Source organism: Artemia franciscana, chromosome 2 (genome assembly GCF_032884065.1).
Source record: "Artemia franciscana chromosome 2, ASM3288406v1, whole genome shotgun sequence".
Lineage (NCBI taxonomy): Eukaryota > Metazoa > Arthropoda > Branchiopoda > Anostraca > Artemiidae > Artemia > Artemia franciscana.
In genome coordinates, this window is record NC_088864.1 from 16,963,413 (window position 1) to 16,982,481 (window position 19,069).

General features: G+C 33.9%; 1 protein-coding gene across 1 annotated transcript in view; it reads right to left on the minus strand.

Moving 5' to 3' along the window:
- The window catches only part of LOC136037956 (uncharacterized), a 247,985-nt gene that overhangs the window by 113,119 nt on the left and 115,797 nt on the right, over positions 1-19,069 (minus strand). Inside the window, exon 6 of the mRNA XM_065720843.1 lies at positions 17,800-17,950. Coding sequence (XP_065576915.1) covers positions 17,800-17,950 — 151 coding nt within the window. The remainder of the gene's footprint in view (positions 1-17,799; positions 17,951-19,069) is intronic.

The following is a 19,069-nucleotide window of genomic DNA, read 5'->3' on the forward strand; positions in this document are numbered from 1 at the left end:
TGATCAGAGGATTTTGACGAAAAAGGGGGTGGGACGGGGGCTAACTGCTCTCCAATCTTTTTGATCCCTGAAAAGGGTGCAAGAACTTTTAAATCCTGTTTGAACGAGCCCTCTCCTGATGTTCTGGGACCACTGGGTCGATACGATCATCCCTGGGAAAAAACAAACAAACAAACAAAAAAACAAACATGTATCTGTAATCTTTCTTCTGGCGAAAAATACATAATTCCATATTTTCGCAGATAGATGCTTAAAACCTCTACAGTAGGGTTCTCTGATACACCGAATCTGATGATATGATTCATTGTGAGTCACTGAGATTTAATGATTCTTAGGGGGTGTTTCCTCCTTTTTTTGAAAATCAGGCATATTTTGTTAGACTTGTAGTATTTTAAGAGCAAGACAAAACTTTTTGAGATTTATATATTTGGAATCGGCATAATAAGCCGATTCTTTTCATATATCTATTGGTGTCAAAACTCCGCTTTTTAGTTACTATTGAGCCGGATTACTCTTTACTTGAAATTCGTTACCACGAACTGTTTGAAAAACTTTATTTTGAAAAAGCTTTTTTTAATGACTGTGGTTTTAATGACTGTGTCAACTACCATATAATAAATTACAGTGACAGCAAATTACCATAGTTCAGGGTCTGAACGCACTTTAAGTAGGGAGTAAAGCATCATACCACTGCGAAATTGGCAGCTTAAATTTATACAGAATTTAATTAATAAAAACAGCTGACAATCTAAAATCAGAATAAACTCTAAATAAATAATTCCAGGATTGGACAGTCAAAAATAATAGTTCAATTATGCTGTCTTACACATTGATAGCACTTTTTCTAAAGTAGAATTTTTTGAGGAAAGGGTGTTATAAACCAGAGATCAGTGCTTTCCCTTTCGACAACATAAGCAAAGGATGAAATTCCTCTTGCGAGAAAATTATATCCCGGAATAGACTTTCCTCTGGAACAGAAAATCAGCTTTAACAGTCACTAGTCATCTTGCAGCTGGAAGTACTGACTTCATAAACTATAAAGACCTGATAGATTAAAAGTTCTAACAGGAAAGAAAGCACTTTTAGGAAATTACTTAAGATTTAAATCCTTCTACTCAAAGTAGAAATTTTCAATGGAGTTTTGCTACAAAAGGGAAGTCATAACTAATACGAAAAGTTTTACAAGGTCACTATTTCACAGCCATGTTTAATCAGTGTAACAGCTTTGGCTAAATGAATCACAGAAATAAATGTTTCGCATTGTTCATGGAAGCTCATTACAAAATTCTATAGGCCATCTCTAAGCAAAGAAGTTTGAACAATGAAATAACAATTTTACCCGGGCAAAATACATAGTTGCATTTGTTGATAAATTTTAAATTGCGCACAACTACAGTGCCAATTATTACGCCATTCTTAGTTTCTCAAGCTGAACATTGTTTATGTTTCAAGAATAAAATTTGCGATTGACCAATCAGAGTCAAAAGTTAATTTATATTTTTTTAAAACTAGACATGACGAAAGCTTGGGACAACTTTTTTTCATCTGTAACCGAAATATGTAAAAAGACACAGCATTAGTTTAGGATATAAAGCTTTTCCAAACAATTTTGTATCAATTTTCTTCTTCAGTAGCTAAAATGTGAAGTTAAAATCAAGAAAATAACCCCGATAATTCATAAATCTTGGCTTTTTCGTCGACAGTTGTGACTATAGGGTGGCTCGGTATAACGGTTTACGGCAACAAATACTAACAGCTAGAAGGGTTTTCACTCCTTAATTGAATCTGGTTGTTACTATCTACTAAGAGATGTAAACTCAAAACGAATTATGGCCAGGCCAAATTATAAGCACACTTGTGAATAAAATCAAAATAACGCACTCAAAATCGGACCAAAAGAATAAATCTTCTTTCAAAAATAACATAGAAATTTATTGGTGAGTAGAAACGGGTGAGGTTTTGTAAGTATCGATCCAAGGTTTCTATGAGGTTAAATTTTTTTTTTTATAGAAATTAATTTTTCTTTTTGTTTCTTTTATATATATATATATATATATATATATATATATATATATATATATATATATATATATATATATATATATATATATATATATATAATTAAATGATTAAAATATCGAGTCCTGCCACAAATAAATCAAAATAGATTTGCACGGGGCATGTCTGTTGATATGATTATTATCATTTTTTCTTAATATTGGTCCTTAACTAAAATGAATTTTTCTCTCTCAACTACATCGTCAACTTTGCATCCAGTCCATAATTTATCATGTTGAACATCTTTTAACTTTCAATCATAAAATTTATGATTGACCAATCAGGGTAAAGAATTAATGCATAATTTTGAGAAACTCAAGAAGTAGAAGCTTAAAACTGCACTTTTCCTATCTGTGAGATAAACCTGGCAGAAGATACAAAAAGTAACTATTACTACTACTATCAATAACTCCATGCAGCATCAAGTCACCTGAGGCCAACACAGCTGCACACGGTTCTTTTCCACCCCCCTTAACCGTAATGCCAAATGCCCTTAAGTTACGTTTTATTTAGACTAACAATTTCGACCGGTGATTAAAAAATGTCTGCAGTTTGATGACGTATTTTTATTTGTTTGTCGTAAAGAGCAAATTAGCGGTCTGAATCGTTCCAAAAATTTCTGAAATATAGTACATTTTCTTACATCGGGAAGTGCTAAGCAGAAAAGGATCGGTCCACCAACTACAATATTAAAAGGGTCCACAAAATAACACCAAAAGCAGCTTCAGAGTTCAGAGTTACGAATCTTGTTGACTCGCGTAAAGTCGGAGCCCTTGTTACTCGCCCAACAGGAATAGGCCTATATCAAATATCAGGTAACTGCAGAAACTCACGTGGTTCTATTTTTTGCTTAGTGTGGCTTTTACCTAGCATCTTTGTAAACTTGTGAGAATCACTTAGCTTGCATGATATTCGAATATAATTTTTTTGCGCCGAATATTTATGACTAAACGATTATGTAGACCATAAGACTGAAAAATAAGGATTCAATATTGTTTCTTTTTAGAAATAATAGCCCTTTTATCTTTGGCCAAACGTAAGTAACAAATAAGCACAACTTATTCTTTTTAGTTGGGGCTTGAAGAAGGCTTTAAATGATTACGGATTTTTTTTTTCAATAATTATTGACTTATGACTGTAAAACATTTTTTTAACGTTTATCGTTGATGATGATGGCATCTCTGTACATAGACTAGTTATCAGTATAGTGACATTTTTTTCTTAGCCTTTCTTTTACCTATTATTATTTATATCTATAAATATTAATTGCCTTTATTATTAATATTAATTATTATTTTTTTGTGGATTGTTTGGTTATCCCTCCTCTATATCATGATATGGCATTTAGAGGGGATGTGCTTGTATGAAGTTTTATGTTAATAATTGATAATAAAACAAACAATTACTTAGGCTACTACTAACATTTGTTATGTGCTAAAAACCAAAGTTAATAAATAACAATGTTAATATAATAAAAATTTTAGAAGTAACAATTATTTATTATTAAGAAATAGAATGACTCCTCTTTATAAAAAGAAGCAAGAGACAAAAACTTATAATTGAAAACATATGGAAAAAAGATTTGGAGTTAAACCTTGTGTTATGTGTTATTTTACTACAAGTTCGGCCAACGTAGATCTTTCAAGCGGTAGGCTATAAATGGAAAACAAAAACAGCTTGAAACCTGCAAAAAAAAACTTGTCCAGAATTAGATATAAGATAGAAAGTTCTTAGAAAAACAAAACTGCTCTTTTGTATAAATGCCTTTTTAATGAAAACTTAGCCAGTTTTAAAAAGAAATGTTAACATACTGTTTAACAAAAACTTTGTACTTCAATCGAAATAAAATAATTTTCAATAGATGACTTATCCATTCTGACAATTTAATTTTTGCATAATTTTACTGGTTTTAAGTGTATTGTTGCTTTTTAACCTCTTTTTGATGTTTGTCCTGTTTTTGTTTATTAACCCCGAAACTCGAATTTGGCCCTTCGGGGCTTGTGGTAACAATTTTTTTTGCGTCAATCACGTATCTACGACATTTGCTTATTCTATCCACCAAGTTTCATCCCGATCTCTCAACTCTAAGCGTTTTCCAAGATTTTTGGTTTCCCCCTCCAGCTCCCCCCGATGTAACCAGATCTGGTAAGGATTTAAAATAAGAGCTCTGAGACATGAGTTCCTTCTAAATATCAAATTTCATTAAGATCCGGTCACCCGTTCTTAAGTTAAAAATACCACAATTTTTCTAATTTTTCCGAACTAACACCCCCCCCCCATCTCTCCCAAAGAGAGCGGATCCGTTCCAATTATGTCAATCACGTATCTAGAATATATGCTCATTCTTTCCATCAAGTTCCATTCCGATATCTCCACTCTAAGTGTTTTCCAAGATTTGTTTCTCCCCTCCAACCCCCCATGTCTCCGGATCCGATTTGAAATAAAAATAGAGCATCTGAAACCTGAGATCTTTCTATATATTAAGTTTCATTAAGGTTCGATCACCCATTCGTAAGATAAAGATACCTCAATTTTAACGTTTTCCAAGAATTCCGGTTTTTCCCTCCAACCCCCCAAATGTCACCGGATCTGGTCGTGATTTAAATTGAGAGCTTTGAAGCACAAGATCCTTCTAAATATCAACTTTCATTAAGATCTGACAACCCGTTCGTAAGTTACAAATGCCTCATATTTTCTAATTTTTCTCAATTACCCCCAACTCCCCCAAAGAGAGCGGATACGGTCCGGTTGTGTCAGTCACGTATCTTGGACTTGTGCTTATTCTTTCCATAAAGTTTCATCTTGATCTCTCCACTCTAAGCGTTTTTCCAAGATTTCCGGTCCCCCCGCCAAATCCCCCCAATGACACTGGATCCGGTAGAGAATTAAAATAAGAGATGTGAGTTACGAGGTCCTTCTAAATATGAAATTTTATTAAGATCCGATCACTCCGTCGTAAGTAAAAAATACCTCATTTTTTCTAGTTTTCAGAATTAACCCTCCCCCAACTCCCCCAATGAGAGCAGATCCATTACGGTTATGTCAATCACGTATTTAGGATTTGTGCTTATTTTTTACCACCAAGTTTCATCCCGATCCCTCCACTCTAAGCCTTTCCCAGATTTCCGCCCCCCCCCCAACTCCCCCCCAATGAAACTGGATTCAGTCGGACTTAAAATAAGAGATCTGAGTTACGAGGTCTTTATAAATATGAAATTTAATTAAGGTCCGACCACTCCTTCATAAGTTAAAAATACCTCATTTTTTCTAATTTTTCAGAATTAACCCTCCCCCCAACTCCCCAAAAGGGAGCGGATCCGTTCTGGTTATGTTAATCACGTATCCAGGACTTGTGCTTAGTTTTTCTACCAAGTTTCATCCCGATCCCTCGCCTCTAAGCGTTTTCCAAGATTTTCGGTTTCCCCCTCCAACTCCCCCCAATGTCACCAGATCCGGTCAGAATTTAAAATAAAAGCTCTGAGACACGACATCCTTCTAAATATCAAATTTCATTAAGATCCAATCACCCGTTCGTAAGTTAAAAATACTTCATTTTTTCTATTTTTTCCGAATTAACCGTCCCCCACCCCCCAGGTGGTCGAATCGGGGAAACGAATATTTGTAATTTAATCTGGTCTAGTCCCTGATGCGCCTGCCAAGTCTCATCGTCCTAGCTTATCTGAAAGTGCCTAAACTAGCGAAACCTGGACAGATAGACGGACAGACCGACCGACAGAATTTGCGATCGCTAAATGTCACTTGGTTAATACCAAGTGCCATAAAAACTGAATTTTGACACCAATAGAAATGCTAAAAAAATTGTATTTTTATGCTGACTTCAAATACGTAAGTTTCATTAAGTTTAGTTTTACCCATCAAAGGTTACGAGACTGAAAAACTTTGCCTGATTTTCGACAAACAGGAGAAACACCCCCTGAAACACAACCTGAAAATCATATCATTAGGTTCAACATATCAATGAGCCCTACTGTAGAGGTTTCAAGCTTCTATCTGCAAAAATGCGGAATTTGGTAATTTTTGCCAGAAGAAAGATCACGGATGCGTGTTTTTTTTTCAAGGGGTTATCGTATCGACCCAGTGGGCCTAGAACGTCGGGAGAGGGTTCGTTCTAACAGAAATGAAGAGTTTTAGTGCCCTTTTAAGTGACCAACAAATTGGTAGGAGGGTGACTAGGCCCCCTCCCACGCCAATTTTTTCCCGAAATCGTCCAATCAAAATTTTGAGAAAGCTATTTTGTCCAGCAAAGTTGAAAGGACCAATAACTATGCTTTATAGATAACAAGACCCCCCAGAGCCTTTGGGGAAAGGTCTCATAGTTAAAAAATTGCCCATTGTTTACGTATAGTATCTTTTATTGGAAAGCATGCATACATTATTCGGGTGGGGAGGGAAGGACGAATTTTCTATGGGGGGTATTTTGCACGGGGAGAATTTCCCGTGGAAAGGAAAGATTCCAGGGGGTGAAATTTGAAAATTTCAAGGGAAATTTTACACTGGGAGAATTGTCAGAATTCCTATACAAAATTTCTTTATTCATCTTGCTTTCTCTTTTCCGATTCAATTTTACTCGTAGAGATGTTAAGGGTAATTATAATGTTCGCCCGGCTTGAATTATCCAGAGGATATTTCCGTTGGGAGGTGGATTTTTCCATAGAGTTGCAGTTGATATCCTGGCATCATTAAAAAAAGATCAGAAATTAAATAAAAAAAAACTATTTTTCTCAACTGAAAGTAAGGAGAAACAACTAAAACTTGAAACGAACAGAAATTATTACGTATATTTGGGAGGTAGCCCCATCCTCAAAGCCTCGCTCTTTACGCTAAAGTTAAAATTTTGTCCCAATAAGTAACTTTTTTTGAAGTGCCGAAGAGCGTGAAGAGCGAGGTGTTGAGGAGGGAGCATCCCCACGCATATGCGTAATAATTTCTGTTCGTTTTAAGTTTCAAAATTGCTCCTTACTTTCAGTTGAAAAAACTTGTTTCTTTTATTGTTTTATTCTTGTAGTCAGCTCTAAATAAATTTCAGCGCGAACGAGAAATCTACGAGACAGGCGTTACTTTTGAAAAAAAAAAAAAAAAAAAAGGAAGACAAACTAAACACTTCTAGTCTCTTTGGTTATGCCCAGCATAACTGAAATTACTACCCTTTGAAAACCAGCTATTAGCTCGAACGCCAAAGAAGAGATTAGACAAAAAAAAATTATTTCCGCACTTACGAAATCATAATTTGGTCTAAGTAGATATTTGATAGTATACCTGGTAGCTCAGATCGTATCAAAGGCAACAGTTAATCGAATTGGTGTCCCGGGATACCTAATTAAATAGAACTGACGAAGAATGCTATGGCAAGGAAAACAGGACAATTTGTATGGGATCTATCAACTGTGTAAACATCAATAACATAAAATATTATTTTTCATTCACTACTTTTTGTTCAGCATTTTGAGGATACTTGTAATTAAATTCCATTTACTACAGGCTATATGTGGCTCTTCACTAAGCTGCAGAGTTAGCTGAATGTTTTAAGTTTACATTGTTGTAATAACAAGTCATTTCGGAAAAATCAACACGTGGCAAGCATTCAGACAAGACGAGACTTTAGGACCACATACTTGGATTAAAGCATTATTTTTCAAAATTTGTCACGTAAATTGCTTGTTTTTTAGCGTTTTGTAAAATTCAAAGAAAAGATAAAGAAGAGAGACACTTTTGGAGTGCTGTTTGCTTATCCTGAATTGTTTACTGAAAACATCGACATTTCAAAGTCTATTATCTTTCGTATGGGCTATTTAAAAAACTGTTTGATTATAACACACACACACGCACACACATATATATATAAATATATATATATATATATATATATATATATATATATATATATATATATATATATATATATATATATATATATATATATAAATATACTGTTTGTTTGTTTGGTAACGTCTGTACCTCTTTTAATCTACTGTACTTCTTTAGTTCTGTTCTCTACAAAATCTACTGTGATTTTTGTTTAAACAATCAACAATTAAAAAAAACTAAAAAATAAATAAATAAAAAACTGAAAAAAACTAAAAAAGAAAAAAAGAAAACAGAAAAAAAGGAAATTTAAAAAAAATAAACTAAAAAAAACTAGTGGTTTTTATTTAAGCGATCAACAATTGCAATTCAAACTAAAAAAAAAAAAAACTTTAAAAAAAGAAAAAAAGAAAAAAATACGCAGTTAAAAATTAGCACCTTGCATACGTGTTGCTGGGGCGGGCATTATTACATTACCGAACTTCTTTCCTTAAAAGTATAAGCAAAAGACAAGAGAAAAAGTTGAAACAAATTTTATGTTCAGTTCAGAATCACTAAGATTATTATGTAAACTGCAAAATATTTACAGTGCCTGAGCAATAAGTTTAGCGTTTTAATTCAAACCAGCAAAATGCCTGAAAATTTTTAAATTAATTTGCTTTTTTTTGTTAGATAAAATCCACTCGCTACGTGATTAAGCTTATAGGTTTTAACACAACCAGTTATATAATGTCAGTAAAAAGGCCCAAAAAACGAAAATTTGCAATTATTACAATTATTTGCAACAATTCAAAAACCTTAAAAAAGAAATCCAAAAGTTTCAAACTTAGTACATATGGTTGTTAGAGATCAGGGAAGCTTCAATAATAAAATATTTTTGAAAAGAGTCAGTATGAAAAGACATTAAATTACGTATAAAGCAAAAAACTGGTAATCGCTAAAATATTAGTATATATTTTAACAAGGGATTACAACAAATCAAAAACCTTAAAAAAGAAAACCCTTTTTAACGCAACCAGTTACAAAATGTCAGTAGGAAGGCCCAAAAAACGAAAATTTGCAATTATTACAAATGATGATTCTCTATTTCGACAAGGAACTACAACAATTCAAAAACCTCAAAAAAGAAAACCAAAAATTTGAAGCTTAGTATATATTGTTGTTAGAAATCGGACTAGCATCAATAATCAAATATCTTTGAACAGAATTAGTATGAAAAGACATTAAATTGCGTAAAGAGCAAAAACTGGTGGATGCAAAAATATTTGTGTATATTTTAACAAGGGATTACAACAATTCAAAAACCTTAAAAAATAAAACCAAAAGTTTAAAGTTTAGTAAATATCGTTGTTAGAAATCGGACTTGCTTTAATAATAAAATATCTTTGAAAAGACTTCAGTATTAAAAGACAGTAAATTGTTTCAAATAGTCTGCGGTTAGAAGACAAGCGACAATGAGTCCTTATACAGAAGCCTGACACGTGCCGGCAGGCTCCCGGTAGCATATTTATATATATATACATATATATATATATATATATATATATATATATATATATATATATATATATATATATATATATATATATATATATATATATATATATATATATATATATATATGTGTGTGTGTACTTAAAGGGCTGAAAGAAATGTAACTGTTTGTTATTTCAGCCCTTATGCACTCCTAATTTTGTAGAAGTAGAACTCTGACAATGTATCTGGTTGCTCAGTTCGCATCAAAGTCTAAGGTTAATCGAATTGGTGTCCTGGGATACCTTTATTAAATCAAACTGACAAAGGATACTTTGACTGAAACTGAAAAGGACAAAAGATGGATAGCTCAATAATTTTATCCTTGGGCCAAAATCTTTTCCTTTTCCTGAATATCTGAAGACTAAGCCGCATGCATTCTTTCCTTGAAAGACTGACCAATTCTGTCACACTGATGGAATGCCAAAAATTAAGTTTTATGGGGATTGAGGGAAAAACAGTATACCCTCGAAAGAATATCGAAAAGGTTATAATAAATGGCTAAAAGGAAATTAGAACTTCCTGTGACGGAGTAGGTCTTTAAATACAGTGGAGTGGAAAAGCAGCTTATGAATAATAAAATACCCTTGCTTCCAAGAAAGCAGGAGCGTTTGTAACGTAAGACCCCAAATAAGCTGCAAAAAATGTCCAACGGGTCAAAAGTTCATTTCTATATAGCAAGCTTGCATTAGATCTATTTCTGAATGTACTAGGTATGTCAGAAATCTATCTATTCCTGAATATGGCTGCCTGAATTGTACTAGGTGTTCCAGAAATGATTTTGCAACACCCCAGTGGATCCAGAATGGGGTTCATAGAAGAAGCTGAATCGCCATAAATAACTATTTGTTGCCTTTAATTGCATGACTCTTGTGTTTTACAAGACAAAACTTTTAGTATTCACCTCCTTTTGAGGAGCTTTGTCTACTTGTAACCTACTGCACTTGTGGAATCAACCCCCTGAGGTTGGTACCGCATCAAAACCACATGTTGTCTCCTTAGATCGAAGGTAAAAGAGATATCTAAAACCGCGTAATTAAAATGGACCTGAGATTTGGACTTATCTGGTGACCTGGTACTATAAAGCAATCTTCAATTTCTATAAAAGAACAATCAGTAATTCCCCAGTACAATGCCGGTAAGATTCAGGCCGAAAACTTTGACATGTAAGCTATTAAACGGGTAGCAAGCAGCGTTGCCAAGGCTTCGAAATAAAATGTACTAGTTCTCAGACTAAAATTGTACCGCAAAAGATGAATTTGCGCTATCTGAACAGCAGGTTAAAAATTTGCCGATAAAGAAGAACAATTTTCGATAAACTAAAACTTGAACAGATATACAAGTCAGTAAGGAGGAAATACAACCAAACTACACAGGAAGTTTTGTTTTCTAACATAAAATTTCCAAATGTAACGACTTGTATGAGGACCTCTAAACTGTACCAAAAACAGTAAATTGTACCGCGTTCGCAACGCTGGTAGCAAGTGTCTGAAGAGAACAACCTTAAACGTAAGTTTTATTCACGTCTTCGAAGCAGAGTTGCCAACTGGGCAAAATGTATGTCAAAACAACATATTCCCATGTACCGGGACACAATGACATAAAAGGGCAAAAAAGAGGCACATTTTGCAAATTTACGACATAAAACGAAACATTTCCCAACTGGATATATATTTTGGTTTTAAAAATTATCACTTTTCACATAAGTAGGGCTCTTTTCTTTTTTTCTTTTTTTTTGAAGCATACAAGCCTTGTTTATATGTTTATAAGCACGTTTATATGAATTTCGTGTTTTTAGACTGTGTACGAATGTTTCATTTGGATTGTTTTCGTTTTCATTACTTTTGATGTTAAATGGCCGCTTTGACAGAGGTTTGCAAAACGTCTTTTGGTCAATAATACAACTGAAAAAAATAACCTCTAGTTTTTGAGATTTCAAGATGGACATATTTTAGCAAAAAATGGCACATTTTTGGATGCTCAGGGGTACACTCATGGAGCGAAAAGTTGGCAACCCTGCCCCAAAGAGAAGACATACTTTCAAACACCCGTTTGGGGACTGAGCATTGAACCTTTGGTAAGCCTGTCCCGTGGTTTAAAGCAGGACATACTGCCGAAAGAATACATAGATCTGTTATCTCATATGCCATGTAGCTAGTCTAAAAAAAAAAGAAGAAAAACAAACTCGTCTGATTCTGTTGAATATCATGGAATTGTAATTTGAATCGTAATAAGTAGTTCCTCTTGAACCATAATGAAATCGGAATTACAAAAACGTAATTGACAACCAGAACATTTATTTTTGTCGTGAAGCAATATCGCAATAAGAGTAAACTAGAAATTTCGGTTACTCCTATTGACCAAATTTTTTCAAGGAATTTTGAAATATTCAACTGTCATATTTGAGACTAGTTCAAGTGCTTTTGGACTGATTAGTAGCGCTAAACATTTCCATCCTTTAAAATTAGCAACTACAAACAGCAGGCATTATGTCTCGTCGGTCTAAATGAAAGTTTTTGTCAGAAAAATCACCTTACTAGTTATAAGAAAAAGAGTTGTATACAAGTTAGAACTAAACTTACTAGACAGATGCCTCCAATGAGATTGTTACTGATGATGAAGTGGTGGCTTATCAGAACTTTTTTTGTGTTTTTACACGTCGGAATATGTGGCGTTTATTAAAAAAAAACTGTTTCCCTTTTTCTTATTTTAACTTTAAATGCACAATGATAAAGAAATAGCCAAATAAGTCAAAATAAAGAGTAGAACAAGTCATATTCATAAGTTTTTGCATGTTTTTTTTTTCTGGCCATGACTGGTAGGTGGAATCATGTTTAATTTAAGAGAAATTACTACTATTACAAAAATAATAACTAGACTAACTTTCCTACGGCATCGGTAGGTGTTGAAGCAGAAATTCCATAATTAGCCGAAACGTCTAATTCTGTTCAAGTTTATATCTAGATTACCTACACGGATTTACGTCCGTAATAAAATTAAACAACAGATTTGTGATATTCAAGGTTTTTGAGTAGATTATTGTTTGAATAGAAATTTAATAGAATAACTGTTTACTCTAATTTAATAGAAATTTAATGGAGTTACTGTTTAAATAATAGAATTACTCTATTATTGTTTTAATAGAAATTTTAGGTATTAGCTAAAAAATGGACAGACACAGTCAAAACTTTGAAGGAGGAGAAGGACAGTGAATTGATTAAAAAATAGCTTTTACTCCTGAGCATAGGGAAGCGGTATTCTTCTTTAGGTACCCGGAAATTTGGTTCTGGAAAATGGACGTTTTGGTGTTGAAGCAGAAATTCCATAATTTGCCGGCTATTAATAGTCTTTCACTTGCAACGATATCAATAACTTTTCGAATAGAACTGTAATATACAGCGCTGTAATATATAGAACGTATCTAAAGCGCTGTTGCTCTGCCTCACGTATTATTCCCGTCCCTCCTCTTACGTAACTTCCGACCTTCTGATCTTTCGCCCATTAAAGTTTCTTATTTTAAATTTTGCAAATTTTTACTTGGTTTCCCCCTTTCTTTTAGTAACACTGAGATTGTTTTAAAGCTTAAAGTGAAGGATCCTGTAGTCTATATAAAGAAAAAATATAAAACATTTGAAGACAAGGCGAAAATTATCCTTTTAGCCATAATTTATTTCCGTTTTTTAGTAACAGTTCTGGCTCTTGATGATTTATAGGCTAAATTATTTGGCAAGTGTTTTTGTATCTTTTTTTTTTTTTTTTAAGTGTTTGATCAATATTTGATATTTTTCATTGTAAGCGTTATCATTTGTCTTTTCTTTATAGCATATTGTAGTCTACTCCTCATTTTTTGAGGGAAATAAAGAAAATAAATAAATAAAATAATTCTCTAAACCGAGCTCAAATTTCATACCAATTAGAAATCCTTTTGTGATTCTGGTTCAAGAAAGTTGCAAACATGCCCACCTCTCAGCTGATGAGTTTTCCTAGTCCGAAAGGAGAGGGGTTATTGGAGGGTCCATAGGCTAGCGTTTTGCTTGTGCAGCATCCCTACCTTTCAACTAAAACACAGAAGGTGAGTGGTGGAGCTATAAGAGAGTCCACATGCCCGCTTTGGCCCTCCATTCATGCGGATCAAAAATCTTTGCAAGAATAGTTAACAAACAAGGAGGGACGAGATTCTGGTTGAAGAAAGAGCAATATGTCTACCTTTCTGCAAAAAGGTTGAGTTGGGAAAGGAGGGGCAGGAACGGGGTGTATGAGTGGCCAAGGGCTCGTTTTTTACCTCCAGGTTGATTTGACACAGCTCAGGTCTTTGCTCATTTAAAGCAGACACGTTATGTAATTTTTCTGGAGCGTACAATGGCAGAGGTTTTCAGCCCCACGACATTTTCAAAATTGTGTATGTGAAAAAAAGCTCTCCAAAACATGCAGATTCATAAGCACTTCCAGGAGCATTTATCGGCGTTAAACAGAAAATTACCACTCTATTAGTTCAAAATGTGATTTTTTTGTCACGGGCAAACTTTCTAATTTCACAACTAAGAGAGAAGCTAAGGGTAACTTCCAATTTCTTGACCAATGAAAGGATTATGGAAATATATGTGATACCATACCCCTGCCTCTGTCGTAAGAATAGAAAATTGAATAGCAAAACCACAAGCAGAAAGGAGGCTTATAAAAATAGATGACAGCACTTTTGGACCCGCGTGAAAATGCTCCTTATTTATCTCTAAATCTTTCGATCTGCTACTCTTAAAAAATAATAATAATATTGAATAAATAAACAAAAAACAAATAAATAAATTCAGGAATGGTGCCACATGAGACCATAGTATTTCCAGATTTCATTCCAACTTAAATTTGGAATTGCTGCAGGCTCTGCTTGAACGCAGCTTTCCGTTCAATAGTGGAAATGTGTTTTGAAAAACGAAAGCTAGGAGGAACCACTTCAGATTGTTCTCTATGATATTGACCAGAAAACCCCGGTTAAACTTATACATCGTAGGATCTAACTTAAGGAAGAAAACCATCCTTTTTACAAGAATTATACAGAGCATTCCGAAATATAATATCATGTTCATCAATCATTCCACAAAAATGACAGAAGTTACGTCTTTCTCGCAATAAACTGCAACTAGAAGCATGAAAAGAAGAAAAAAATAGACAAAACCAAAGTGTTGCACCCGCAACACAATAATGTGAACAATGACTCAAAATTTAAGGATTTTGAACGGAACATATTTGCTTCTTTTTTCATTACTCTTTTAGGCTGGTTGTCAACCGGGCAACAACTTCACATAAAGACAGTTTCAAACAACAATGGATTTACCTTCTAATTCGATTAAAAGCGAATAATAGTGTCAAATTTTCAATCCAAAATAGCCGGCATCCTCTGCGAATATTTTAATCCTAAAACTTAAACTTTCAACTGAACCAAAATATTACAAGCCAACTTTTGGATAGGATGCGTAAGGACTGTTCTTACTATTTCTGGAAAAGGCCCAGAGTGATAGAGAAGTTGGAAACATATTTACATATCAGATTCCTTCAATGATATTGTTACCAGGAATGAAGGACAGATTTCTAAGAGTTGAGTTTCCTACATCAAAAGAAGAGACTATCCTCTAAGGAAAACTGAGACAAAAAATACTACTCAAAGGGTAACCTATTTGAGATTCAAAACAAGTTAAAGATCAATCAGCAGTTTTCACCTTTTCCCCTTTTTCAGTCTTTGACAAAAGCTGGATAATATGTCCTTCAAAAATTGGTGTATAAACAGAAAAAAAATATTGCTAAGAAATGTTCTCGGCGTTAATAGCACCAAAATCGACAACAACGTCGAGATAAAAATTTAGAAGCAGATGCAAAAAAATGAAACTATGGCTAGTCAGTTGAGGCCATAATCGACAACAACGTCGAGATAAAAATTTAGAAGCAGATACAAAAAAAATGAAACTATGGCAAGTCAGTTGAGGCCATAATCGACAACAACGTCGAGATAAAAATTTAGAAGCAGATACAAAAAAAATGAAACTACGGCAAGTGAGTTGAGGCCATAATCGACAACAAAGTCGAGATAAAAATTTAGAAGCAGATACAAAAAAAATGAAACTATGGCAAGTCAGGTGAGGTCATAATCGACAACAACGTCGAGATAAAAATTTAGAAGCAGATACAAAAGAAAAATGAGACTACGGCAAGTCAATTGAGGCAGTTAAAACGTGTTCATATCTTACAATCGAACTTTGTTGCATTTATCAAACAGTTCGTGAGTTCGTGGTAACGAACTCTAGTAAGGAGCGACCCGGCTCAATAGTAAACGAAACTCTAAAAAACGGAATTTCGATGCTAACAGATATATCAAAAGAATCGGATTTTTATGCTGATTTTAAATATATAAGTTTCATCAAATTTAGTCTTTGTCATCAAAAGTTACGAGCCTGAGAAAATTTGCCTTATTTTGGAAAATAGGGGGTAACACCCCCTAAAAGTCATAGGATCTTAACGAAAATCACACCATCGCATTCAGCGTATCAGAGAACCATATAGAAGAAATTTCAAGGTCCAATCTACAAAAATGTGGAATTTCTTATTTTTTGCCAGAAGACAAATCACGGGTGCGTGTTTTATTTGTTGTTTTTTTCTTTTTGTTTTTTTTTTCAGGGGTCATCATATCGACCACGTGGTCCTAGACTAAGTGTTGCAAGAGGGCTCATTATAACGGAAATGAAAAGTTCTAGTGCCCTTTTTAAGTGGCCAAAAAAATTGGAGGGCACCTAGGCCCCCTCCCACGCTCATTTTTTCCCAAAGTCAACGGATCAAAATTTTGAGATAGCCGTTTTGTTCCGCATAGTCGAAAACCATAATAACTATGTCTTTGGGGATGACTTACCCCCCACAGTCCCTGGGGGAGGGGCTGCAAGTTACAAACTTTGACCAATGTTTACATACAGTAATGGTTACTGGGAAGTGTACCGACGTTATCAGGGGGAATTTTTTGGTTTGGGTGTGGGGTTCAGGGGAGGGGGCTATATGGGAGGATATTTCCTTGGAGGAATATTTCATGGGAGGAGAGAAATTCAATGAAAAGGGCGCAGGATTTTCTAGCATTACTATTAAAAAAAAATAATGAAAATATAAACATGAAAGTTTTTTCAATTGAAAGTAAGGAGAAGCATTACAACTTAAAACGAACAGAGATTATTAAGCATATGAGGGGTTCTAAAAATACTTTAGCATAAAGAGCGAGGTATTTAGGAGGAGATAAATACTTCGCTCTTTATGCTAAAAAAATTTTAAGTAATTTCAACTATTTATTCTACGGCCTTTCTGATTCAGGGGTCATTCTTAAAGAATTGGGACAAAACAAGATTTAGTGTGAAGAGCGAGGTATTAACGAGGGGACCAACCCCCTCATATATATAATCAAAATATAAGAATATAAAAGTTTGTTACGTAAGTTAATTCTTAAGTTACGTATATTTTTTTACTAATAAAAACGTTCGTTAAAAATTAAAAGATCTAGTTGCCTTTTTAAGTAGCCGAAAAATTAGGCCTCCTTCTCCACCCCTTATTTCTCAAAATCGTCTGATCAAAACTAAGGGAAAGCCATTTAGCCAAAAAAAGAATTAATATGCAAATTTCATTTTAATAATTTATGTGCGGAGAGCCAAGATCATAACATGCATTAATTCAAAAACACCCAGAAATTAAATAAAAAAACAAGTTCTTTTAAATGAAAGTAAGGAGCAACATTAAAACTTAAAACGAACAGAAATTACTCCGTATATGCAAGGGGCTTTTCCTCCTCGACACCCCGCTCCTTGCGCTAAAGTTTGATTCTTTCTCGCAACTCTACTTTTTAAAACAATAAAAAAACTTTAGCGTAAAGAGCGGGGTGTCGAGGAGGAAAAGCCCCTTTCATATACGGAGTAATTTCTGTTCGTTTTAAGTTTTAATGTCGCTCATTACTTTCATTTCAAAAAACTTGTTTTTTTTTATTTAATTACATAAAATATAGTGAAGATTTAAGGCCAAAAATAATTCAGCAAATTCTTGTATAATCATTATGTATAAGCCAAGTCTAGATCTGATCAACAAAACGTTACTGATGATCATTTTCAATCTTTGAGAGAGTAGAAAGCATTTCCTTCGAAAATCGATTTAGAAATAGTGACAAATTAATTTTCTTGCTATCAAAAAACATGTTTCTAGATAATAATACCACAACAATCGGAAAAATCCAAGACGATTTTCTTTTCTTTGCTAAACAGTTCAAGGAATTTTGAAAATAAGTGACACATTAAAAATCGTGTTTTTTACATATGTTTTTTAAGCCATGATTATGATATAGCTTTCACAGTGAAAGCACAAATATAGATTTACCTGAGGAGTGTTTTTTCGTCCTTGTCTTGAATGTGACTGGCATACATGTCTCGGCGACTTCTCACGTCTAACCCTCAGCGTTCGCAATAGTTTAGAAATTCCTCCAGGCTTCTTCTTTGGAGTCATCGAAAATTTTTCGCCAGGAAATACACTGACGCAAAAAAAAAGTTTAATATATTATGAAAATATATAATATAATAATTAAATATATAAATATATAATGTATTATGAAATTATATAATATATTAGAAACATATGTTTTTTACATATGTTTTATGTAAGTGAAATACAACTGACGCAAAAAAAAAGTTTAATATATTATTTTAAATACTCTAAGTTCAGTCCCATCTTGTGGATTAATTCCTCTTACTTTTTTTCAACACCATCATCATTAATCATATAACATATTATATAACACAAGTCACCTTTTCATACAATGCATCGTACCACCCACAGCAGACTTCGCACAACACAGGACACACTGAACGCCAAGCTAAAGCCTTGTGTATGCGATTTCTGAAAATGGGCACATCCTAGGATTCCTTGCTCTCCACCTTCCCGAGTAAATCTAAGAGCTTCACTTTTCCTCCATTAGGGGGCACACTTACGCCACAGTGCATTTTTTTTTCACTACGCTTGGCACAGCTCAAACCACCAACGGCTTCGCATCACGTATGGCCCACTTCATATCAAGCCTAGGGTCTCCAAATTCACAAATATAGACAAAATATTGCTACAAATATGAGTAATTGTTTGACAAGGAGAGCGTTGGAGTTTCGCGACTAAAACAGTATTCAAGAGCAGTTAGAAAAAGAATGATGTTTCTCTAAGGCTGAAACACACAGGGAGTGACTTCAATTCTGACCCCCCATATACTAAATTTCAATATTCTTATGAGTTGTTTTCATGCTCTTCAAATAGTTCATATCATCCTCATTTTTTATTCTTTTTTTTAGTATTTCCCCTGTCCCCTGAAAAAAAAAAACCTACTCGCGTGTCCGTTTCTCTCTTTCATTTTAGTTCTAGAACAAATGAGGTTATATACACTAAAAATACTCTCCACTAATAACCATACATCAAAGTGTAACCTATTTATTACACTCCAAGTCAGCTAGTGAAAAGAAATAGATCCAGTTCAAAGAGCAAAACGCGTTGATTTCCAAGGCCTTTGAACCCTGAATAGCTATCTCTTGGGTGTTCTTACTGAAAATACACCACCACAAATATACATTTTGATAGCCTTTACTTTCCTTTCTCTCACGAACCATCC